Source organism: Alosa pseudoharengus, unplaced genomic scaffold (assembly GCF_046254945.1).
Source record: "Alosa pseudoharengus isolate Yale_2024_CS ecotype anadromous, Long Island Sound unplaced genomic scaffold, YU_APseudo_1.1 YU_APseudo_1.1_scf_16, whole genome shotgun sequence".
Lineage (NCBI taxonomy): Eukaryota > Metazoa > Chordata > Actinopteri > Clupeiformes > Clupeidae > Alosa > Alosa pseudoharengus.
The window spans coordinates 27,706,598-27,717,181 of record NW_027468630.1 but is presented as its reverse complement, the minus strand read 5'-3'; the positions used below and the strand labels follow the sequence as shown (position 1 = coordinate 27,717,181).

The 10,584-nt window shown below is 44.9% G+C and overlaps 1 protein-coding gene across 1 annotated transcript; it reads right to left on the bottom strand.

Moving 5' to 3' along the window:
- Positions 1-819: 819 nt before the first annotated feature.
- On the bottom strand, positions 820-10,576 carry LOC143125837 (uncharacterized). Its single transcript, XM_076287599.1, has 7 exons — positions 9,381-10,576; positions 6,072-6,156; positions 3,653-3,866; positions 2,891-3,095; positions 2,520-2,621; positions 1,986-2,057; positions 820-1,734 (listed from the first exon to the last, which is right to left on the bottom strand). The coding sequence occupies exons 1-7, from the start codon at positions 10,368-10,370 to the stop codon at positions 1,414-1,416; spliced, it is 1,989 nt and encodes a 662-aa protein (XP_076143714.1). The 5' UTR covers positions 10,371-10,576; the 3' UTR covers positions 820-1,413.
- Positions 10,577-10,584: the final 8 nt, after the last annotated feature.

The window sequence follows — 10,584 nt, the reverse complement described above, 5'->3', positions numbered from 1 at the left end:
TTTAATTACATTCATGTCAACCAAACAATCCTGTGTTCAAGGTTTAAGACTTTATAATTCAAATGATGCACAATGCACATTCAACCTACCAACCAATTTCATGCCAGACTGGATGGTTAGCAGCTAACTTGCCTAGATGGCTTGCGCACAAGTTAAAGTTAACCGTAACGTTATACAACATAAATCAATTTTAATCCTATTTCAGTTTTTTTTCTCCCCATTCACATCGTGCAGATAGCTATCCACACGCTTAGCAGCTACTAAAATAATGCTAATTTTCTGAAGATATCTTGCCTTATGATAGCATCCTACAAATCAGTAGCCATCTTTATTTCTGAAAAGAAAGAAAAAATAGGCCGATTTGGATCAAGCCATGAATACATTCTGTTGCAGTCACGCAGTTCAATTCATAAATACATTTGCGATATGAGTTTTCCCGCTTAATATTAAATATCAAACCCTATAAATTCGGTATTAGCATCCTAGCTGAAGTGGCCATGTGCATGCTGCTCCTGCTGACTTGAGCGCCACACACACCGCTGACACCAACTTCTGCAGCAAAAAGTCGTGCAATGAGCTGAAATACCTGGTGAAGGTCGAATACGTGTAGTCACTGCAAGTGTTGGGCGAAATCGGAAAGCCATTTTTCACGTCCGTCCCATATGCTGCCATCTAACCTATTTCTCCATCCAAAATAAAGCAAGTACCCCTGCTCTATCCCCACGAACTGTACACTACACTGCCAGAGGGTGGCGTCTTCCAATTTCAATTGTCAAGATAACCCAATTCTCCAAACCACCTGTATGAATAGTTACCCGGTTTGCACTGCGTGGGACTATCGGCTTTAATGTGGGGTGAGACCGAGACAGATTAGCCATATAATGTTTTACAGTGAAATGGTTATGTCAGTAGTATTGTGATGGCAACCAAGTACACAAGCTGACAAAATGTGACATGGACATTGCCCTGATTGATGAGAGAGCAAGAACATTTTAACAATTGCATTAGGCCACATTCATTTGGTGTGTTTGGTGGACTACTTACTATTTAAATTGAAATCTGATTAGTAATCTGTTAGACATGTTAATAATAATAATAAAATAATTTAATACTGGTACATTGAAAGTTGCATTCTAAAAAAATAGCCTTGACAACTAGTTTCACACACAATATCACAAAGTCCCTCTCAGGTCAATCTAACAGCTGGACAAAAAAATAGAGAATATCACATATCAAAACTCATTATAGTCACTATCACTGTGTGTTTGAGTGTGTGTACACAGCCTGGCTACAGCTTATTTTGTTTTCACAGATGAATTAAAGTTCAGCCAGTCCCTGCTCCCAGCAGGCTGATGTTCAATAGCGTTAGCTGCCCCTGTGCTGGTGGATGTGAGCTTCCTGCCCCTGCTGGGGTCACTGTGCGGGGTTCAAGCTGCCATACTGCACAGACTGTGTGTTCTCTTCCTCGTCTTCGTCCTCTCCGTCCCCAGCCAGTGTCTGCGAGTCCGAGCGCTCCAGGCCGCTACCTTGGGCTCGTCTGATGGCCTTGGCCAGGAGCCGGTTGATGGAGGCCAGGCCAATGAGGTACCCGTCCTCCCGGTTCCCCTCGGCCCACGCCACGTCGTGCTGCAGGTGTATCCCCTCCGGGGTCGGCATGCTCTTCCCAAAGTCGATCATCCAGACGTTGGCCTTGCTAGAGCTGTCGTGGACGAAGAGGAGCGAGCTGCCAATCAACTGGGAGGGAATGGGAGCAGGACAACAGACATGAGTGGACAAGCTGGGTGGTTAGAGACCTGAGGTGTGTAATGTGTATTCATGTGGGGGGGTATAGATGGATACGTAGAGAGAGGATGTTGAGAGGAGCGCTTGGACAAACTCTCCCAAGCAGAGCTAGGCAGGGATGGGTAGCAAAGGAAGGCATGGGGCTGGTCCCCACCTCCATGTCCTCCCAATCAGGACAGTGTGAGTACTCAGGCAGTGCTCACCTCATGTGTGTTGAAAAACTCCGACTCGTGCAGCGCATCACTCAGAGCCTGCAGTCTGGACTGGTACGCCCTCTGGTGGACACAAAAGGCATGACTGTTTGGTGCGCATCGAGTGTATTTGCATAGGCTGCCAAAACAACAGCAGCACAGTCTACCTATCCAGTATGTAAAGTGGGGTGAAAAATATGGTGAATAGGTTGAGTGTGTGTGCGTGTGTGTGTGTGTGTGTGTGTGTGTGTGTGTGTGTGTGTGTGTGTGTGTGTGTGTGTGTGTGTGTGTGTATTTGTGAAGATTAATTGATGAAGGATCACTGCACTGACAATGAAAGAAACGAGAGGAGTGGCAGACAAAAAGATCAAGGAGAGACTTAGGTGACACTGTGTTTGTCTGCAAGAGAGAGACAGAGAGAAGAATGAGAGAAGAAGGGCAAAGAGGAGAAATTACAGATTTATGGTGGTCAGAAGATGGAGAGAGAGAGAGAGAGTTAGGAACAGGGGAGTGGCAAAGAAAGACAGAGAGGTGAATACCACAGACCAGGATGTGGAGCTTGCTCTTGGTGAAGGTAAGGAAGGCATCTATGAGTTGACCTATACTCTGGGTCCTATTGAAGTCCCGCAAGACAGTCCCATTCTCCAGCTGACAATACACACACACACACATTAACACACAAACATGTACACATATCACACACAAACACATGAACATACAAATATGTACACATATCACACACACACACACACACACACATTAACACACAAACATGTACACATATCACACACAATAAGTGGTAAGTTTACATATAGGCCTAATGACTAATAATTAAGAAAACATATACATATGTATTATGTGTGTGTGTGTGTGTGTGTGTGTATACTATATATGTATATGTCTAAGCTTCCTTTCACCATGATGCCTTCAATCCTGAAACCCAGGGTTGAACTGGAGCTGACTGAATCCCTCCACTGCATATACCGCAGCTTGGTCACAGCACCCTGGGCGTGTTCCTCCGCCAAGGGTGCAGATGGATCTACTTTCACCATCTTCTGGTACATATCAGTCCGAAGGGTGTGGCTCATCCTGGCCTTGGCTATCTCCTCCTCCAAATATGTTCTAAGGGAAGCCAAGACAAACATGTCGCAAACACCAAGAGAGACGTCAAGATATACAAAGGCAAAGAGGTGGGGGGGTTCTGTAAATAAGAAATGTACTTAGCTACCTTACTGGCCAGTCTGGCTATGGAGAATCGCCAACTTACTATGTGATTGTACTCCATGACACCAGGGGGCACTCTCAGAGAACTGACAAGAAAAAACTTTTCTACCTGATGTCTACATCTCTATATAAGTATTGTCAAATGTCCCAGTCAATAATACTTTAACTTAACTTAGTCTTGTGGGCCATTTGTTTGTATCACAATAATGGTCTATACATTTGGAAAATGCACTGGGGATATATGTGCTCTAAGATGTGTGAACTTATTGTGTACTCTCTCTCTCTCTCTCTCTCTCTCTCTCTCTCTCTCTCTCTCTCTCTCTCTCTCTCTCTCTCTCTCTCTCTCTCTCTCTCTCTCTCTCTCTCTCTCTCTCTCTCTATTTCTCTTTCTCTCTCTTTCTTTCTTTCTCTTTCTCTCTCTCATGATGATAACGGCCTCTCTCCTTTTCTCATACCGCACTCCCATCTTGCAGTCCATGATGACAGGGTGGGTGAGGCCACTGAGCAGGTCCTCCAGCCGCAGGTAGTCGTTGCCGTTGCGACTCAGGGGGCCGTAGTACCGCGGCACAAAGACCCGCAGAACGTCCGACATCAGCAGGCTTAGACACGCCCCCTCCGTCTCACTCCAGCGCTTCAACACCTCACCTCCCTCACTCAGCTGGAAGTTACCTAACACGCACGCACGCACGCACGCACGCACACACACACACACACACACACACACACGCACGCACGCACGCACACGCACACACACACACAGAGAGAGAGAAAGAGAGAGATTTGAAACAATGTCACTTAGTCAGAAATCAGAAAAGTCTAAATACAAATATAGATAGATAGATAGATAGATAGATAGATAGAGGGATAGATAGATATATAGATATACTTTATTGTCACACAACAATGTTGGTGTTACAGAAAATGGTAGCTCAATCCAGTAAAGGAGAAAAGAAAGAAACAACACATTGCATTTATATAGCGCTTTTCAAGACACCCAAAGCACTTTACGCTCACTTACCAACCACCAATGTGTAGCACCCACCTGGATGATGCACAACAGCCATTATGTGCCAGAATGCTCACCACACACCAGCTTGAGGTGGAGAGTGAGGGAATGAATTAATGAGTCAGTTACACTGGGGGGTGATTAGGGGCCAGATTGAATAAACCAGGTTGGGAATTTAGCCAGGACACCGGGGAACCCCTAGTCTTTGTGCCATAAGTGCCATGGCATCTTTAATGACCACAGTGAGTCAGCACTTCGGTTTAACGGTTTAATGGTTAAAACAAAACAAAAAGGTGAATAAATAAATTGTTCAGATCATTTTCAATTGTTCAATTTTGTTCAGGAGTCTGATTGCTGAAGGATTTTTTTTTGTTAATGTGTGGTTTCAGTTTGTATGGACTTCTTGTCTTCAAGAGGACATGTGATGGTTTGGATGAGAGAGGGTCATTGATTATTTTGATTGCACAGTTTAAGGTGCGTTCAGAGTACAGAGAGTGGACTAGAGTGAGGTCAGAGGCTTTGGGGACAACCCTCTCTAATTTCCTTTTGGTGCGACTGTCTCTAGACAGTAATGGATGATGCTCTCTGTGAATAGGTGTTTGCTCACATGAAACTTCTGCAGCCGCCTAAAGAAGTCTTTATTGTGTCTTTCTGTTTATGTGAGTGGCGTTTATTTACATTTGCATCTATTCATTTAGCAGACGTTTTTATCCAAAGCAGATTTACATACAGTATGTCAGTTATACTACAAGGGCCGTTGTCCCTGGAGCAACTCCGGGTTAAGTGCCTTGCTCAAGGGCACGACGGTAGAAGCCAGGTATTACCCACAACTTTTCTGGCTACTGCATGCTAGCCCAGCTCCTTAGCCACTACGCTACCACAGCCCTACACACACACACACACACACACACCTACACCCACCAACATGCTAGCCCAGCTCCTTAGCCACTATACGCTACCAACATCCATTTGTCCCATTTCAAGTTGTTGCTGATGTATTAGGCAAGAATCTGTATTCACCAATTCACACAAAAGCATGAAATTACTTTCATACACAAACCCACACACACACACAACGCTTCCACCATTTGCAGAAAACTCCCTGTCCCACACCATATTCTCAAATTCCACTCTGTGAGGATATTCTCACTTTTACCATCAAAGCACGCCTTCAAGTCTTCCCAACAAGATCTAACCTACGTGGTACCCATCCAGCTACAACCCACACTGCATTCTTCACCCCACTAACCATGACAACGACACCACGACACATGTTCTGAATGGATGCAGTTTTTATAAAGGACTTATATTCAGGCATGAAAGACTGGTGGACTTAGTGTCACAAAGCATTAAAGAAGTGCAGAAGGGAACAACAAAAATATACAAAAACCATGCTGTACGACACCATCATAGATATGAATAGTAAGAATGTGATTATTGTTGAGATAGGACGTTCTTTTGACTTGTATATGGACACCTGTTTCCACTTCCAGCTGTTAAAGTATCAACCACTTGCTTACAGTATCACAAACCTGGGATTCTAGTGCAATCTAATCGTTCTTGTGTTTGAGAGTCTTGGACATGTGCACAAACTTGTTTTACGTGGACTGCAACTGTGTGGACTAAGCAAGCCAAATGCAAAAAGACTAGCAAAGTACTGCTCCATTTCTGCAAGAATAGGTACTATATCCATGTCATGCCATGTTTACCCATAACCATTAGTGCAGAAAGGAGGAATAGCACAAAGCACTCTGTGATTCATCAGACCTGTCTAATCCTGTAACATACTTCCATCAATGTTCATATCTGTACATTCTGCCCCTGTGTTAATGTCCAAATAAAATCTTCAAAATGTGTACTTATCATACCTTGATGGCCAGCCAACTGGACCCAGGAACTCTGCCTGCGCTTGGACCACTGCATCATGGTCAGGAAGGTCCTCCAAGAGCGACACTGTACGACAGCGGGGATCACACAGGGAACAGAGGTTAAAGTTGAAGGGTAAAAGGTTAAAGGAGAAAGAACAGTTCCTATAAGGTCAAGAGGTCATCGTTGATTGGTGAGTGAGGCAGTACTAAGAGTGGTCTTCCTCAGATCAATTAGCACTCTAGACAATGGACCATCCCTTCCTATCATTACTGCAGCCAGAAGGATGTGTGTGTGTGTGTGTTTGGGGGGATTGGGCCTCTGGATGTAAAGTTTTGCCTCTGTTGACTAACATTGCCGATAAATCTGGTCATATTTTTCCAGCCTGGAGCCTGATGTGACCTATGGAACCCAATCAGAGTGTGTCTGTTAGCATGTGTCCTCTCTTGTCAAAGTCACAATATTGCATTCAACTGCCACCTGCCATTCTCAGCTCTCACCACTCAGCAAATAGCGGCGCAATGGTAATGTATTCTGGAAATGTTCTCAGTGGAATGCTTTGGGTGATGGTTCTGTATGCACACAATGTTTGGTGAACAGAAATTCTCTGGAACGGAGTGTGTGTCTGTGTGTGTGCGTGTGTGTCTGTGTGTGTGTGTGTGTGTGTGTGTGTGTGTGTGTGTCTAGACCAGACCTGTCACATTGTCAATGACTCTTTCTAGAGCATTTGGATCTTGTTTTCCTTGCTTGCCTATCGGATCCAAATAAAAGCATTTAAATGTGTGTGTGTGTGTTTAGCTGACATGGGTACAGTGCAAATTCTACAGTTGCTCGCCTATCCTCATCAGTACTCCCATGCAAATGCCGTATTCAAATCAGCAGGGTCAATGCAAATACAGCCGCAGGGATGCAGAGAAAGAGAGAGCTCATGTGCGTGTGTTTCTATCATTTTAATCATTTAACATTTAAAGAAATAAATCCTGCAGCAGATTCTATAAAAGTTCTTAGTAAGTCCTGTGCTCTGTAATAATTAGGATTTTTTCAACTTAATGTGAATGAATTTATGATAACTTGAATGATAGGATTTCTTGAAAAGTTCCAGGACGTCTCGGCTACTGCTAATGGAGTCCACTCTCTCCCTTCAATGTGCAGAGCACAGAGTTTACTTGTGAGATAAGGGTGTCTCTGGAAGATCCAGTTTACCTTCCTGATCGTGGAGCCCAAGAACAATAAAGACATTTATACTGTGGCTATCAGAATGTAATACTATTCCCAAAATATTAGATATTACAAAACCAGTCAGGGTAAACACATCATGTCCACTGCTGCAGAGTGCAGAGCCACTAGTACCACACATGCTTGTTGACATTTGCTGAACAATAAATACAATGTAAAAAGTAAGATATAATTAAGACTCAGTAGAGGTTATGCATGTCCTTAATGCTGCCTTGAGGCCACCCTTTCCTGTTTCATGTATGGGACACAGAAAACTGTTCAAATGCATCATTCTGGGTGAGTAGCCCTCCTTCTGGCCCACCACAGTACTTAGTTCCATCCTGTTGTTATGACAACTGTCACCATGGAGCTGTGGTGCAAGCAGCAGCAGTACCACATTTGGGTCTCAGAGCCCACGGGGACCCGGGATTGAGTCTGACCATGCGGTTATTTCCTGACCCCACTCTCCAACTTGCATCCTGTCTCTCTCCACTGTCCTATCAGCCCAAAAGCCCCCCCAAAAAAATAATTTTCAGAACATGTGAGCCTTTTCACCCCCTTTTTAGTGAGGGTACAAAAGCTGCTGAACTCCAACAGAGTAATTAGTGTAGCTGTGCAGCTACGATCTAATCAAGAGTAATGTCTAGGATTTTATGAGATTGAGGTAGAAGTGAGTAGTAGTGTCCATTTTTGTTGTAGGCTACTTTGAACAGGGGGAAAAAAGTCTTTCTTTTGCTGTCTATGGAAAAAAAAAACAAGTCACTCTCAGCCAAGTTGGACCCAGAAACAGAAGAATTATCGGCACGTTATTGCATCACGACACGACTTACCAACCGCATTATGATAATCAGTGTCAGTGCAGACCACTCCCAACTCCAACCCACTCAGAGAGCATCTCTTACAGCTGGACCCAGTCAACCCAGAGGGTGCTGCTGACCGGCCCAGTCGGCCTAGAGGCTGCTGCTGCTGACCGGCCTAGTCAACCCAGAGGCTGCTGCTGCTGACCAGCCGCCATGTTGTTTTCTAACTCTCACATGGAGACATGGCACAGAGGGAGCTGCCCACTGACAGGACTGCAATCAGAACTCATGTCTTATGATTTGTACCTAGTCATGAAAAGTTTAGATAGATAGATAGATAGATAGATAGATAGATAGATAGATAGATAGATAGATAGATAGATACTTTATTGATCCCCAGGGGAAATTCAAGGTCACAGTAGCATACAGACAACACACTCACACACATTCACTAACAGCAAAAAGTAATTAAAAGTATATAATATAAAAACACAACTAAGTAATAAGGACAGTAGAAGATAAATACTAGATATACTAAAATACAAATTATACTAAATAACACAATTAGGTTCTTATGTTTATTTTTTCTAATTTGTGTTTCTTATTGGGTGACCTTATGTGTACTGAATGGCTGAATAGAATAATTCAACTAAGTCAGCTGTTATGTGTTCTAGAATAGAACAGAATAAGTCAGCTGTTATGTGTTCTTCCACATGACTGTTGACATGACATGACTGGTTTTATTGCATTCTGTTCCTGTATTGATCCTGAGTATATATTTGTGTGACTGTGTCTTTAGACATAAAGGGGACTATTGTGTTTTTGCTGTGTGTACAATTCTCAGTAGTTATCTAATCAGTTTCTGATAAGAGTGGGGCCCCTTAGACCCTGACTGTTTGTTTGTTTAGTTAGAGCAGACGGAGGATCTTTATGTGAAGGCATGCAGTCCCTTGATGTGCATCATTGTAAATAAAACTCCTGATTCTTTCTACTGTACTGTGTACTGAATGACCATCACTACATATAGTCATTCCTCTGTTGTATCAAAATGGCCATCACTACACACAGTCAAGTGAATCATTAAAGTAGTGTGAGTAAGCATTTCCAAAACTGACTTCATTTAAACTGTAAGTGTGTTTTCTGTGTTTTGAATTGATTGGTAACTGATCCAGTAGCATCTGTGGTGCAAAGCCTAACACCACAGACACTCATGAGCAGAAATACCAGCCTACAAACATGTGGACACACACACACACACACACACACACACACACACACACACACACACACACTCACCCTCCTCATGATTCTCCGGCGAGAAGACGTCTCCTCCCCTTCGCTGAACACCTCGTCGCTCTCTGGAGAGGAGCAGTTGAAGGAGGAGGAGGAGGAAGAGGAGGTTGATGAGTGCACCAGTACGCGGGACAGAATGTGATGGTGTGGTGTCTCCTTCACCCTCCTCTTCTCCTCCTCCAACACACTCCTGGCCTCATCCCTCTCTCCATCCTCCACCTCTCCGTCTCTGCTGTGCTCTTTCCACATCTTTCCTCCTCTCCTCCATCCCATGCCGCGCTCCTCCTGCGATGTCCTCTCCAGGCTGCCGCCGCGCGGCCATTCTCTCCTTCCTTCATTCCGCCTCTCGTTCATCCCTCTCTCCCTCAGACTCCACAGGTTTCTCCTCGGCGCCTCTTTTCTCTCTGTCAACTGCATCCCTCGTTCTTTCTCCCTTTCTCCATCTTCTTTCGCTTCCTCTCCTCCACCTCCCCCCTCTTCCTCCTCTCCGCGTACCCTTCCCTCCTGAGTGGAGGGGCCTGGGGCTGTGTGTGATGTGGGGTGTACTGGTGTGTTCGTCTGCTGTGTGTGTGTTGTCTCTCCGGTCAGGGTTGGGGTTGTGTCGTGTGTCGCTGGTGTGTGTGTTTGTGGCAGGTGTGCGGTCGCTCCAGTATGTTCCGGTGTGTTTGTGAGCTCCCCTGTCACCACTGGTGGTGTGTGTGTGACCCCTCTGGTGTGAGGAGACCCCTCTGGTGTGTGTATGACGTCTGGTTCCCCCTCCTCGCCATCGTCGGCCCTGGGGGAGAGGACAGCCTGGGCAGACTGAAGCATCGGTGTGGCTCTGGGTCCCTGCAGGACTGCAGTGTAAATTCCTGACATCTCCTCTTCATGAGGGTGTCCCTCTAGCAAACAAACAATTCCTCCTTCTTCTGCAACTGTATCCGGTAACTTTCTTCTTTCTCTTTCTCCTCTCCTCATTTCCAGTGAGACCGAGGGAGAAGTGGTGACGCTCATTTTCCTCTCCAAAGACTTAACATGAGAGCAGAAGTTCTGCTCTCATGCAAAGCAAGAGGGAGTCCAGACCAACTTGTTTTACGTACGAAAGTATGATAGCCACCGAGTGTGCTTTCACTGCTGTTCGTGTCCTAGAAACCGAGGATAAATCAAGTATAACGCCGACCTTAGGTCCTGAACGATCTCTCTTCCACCATTATTGAGTCGATCTGCT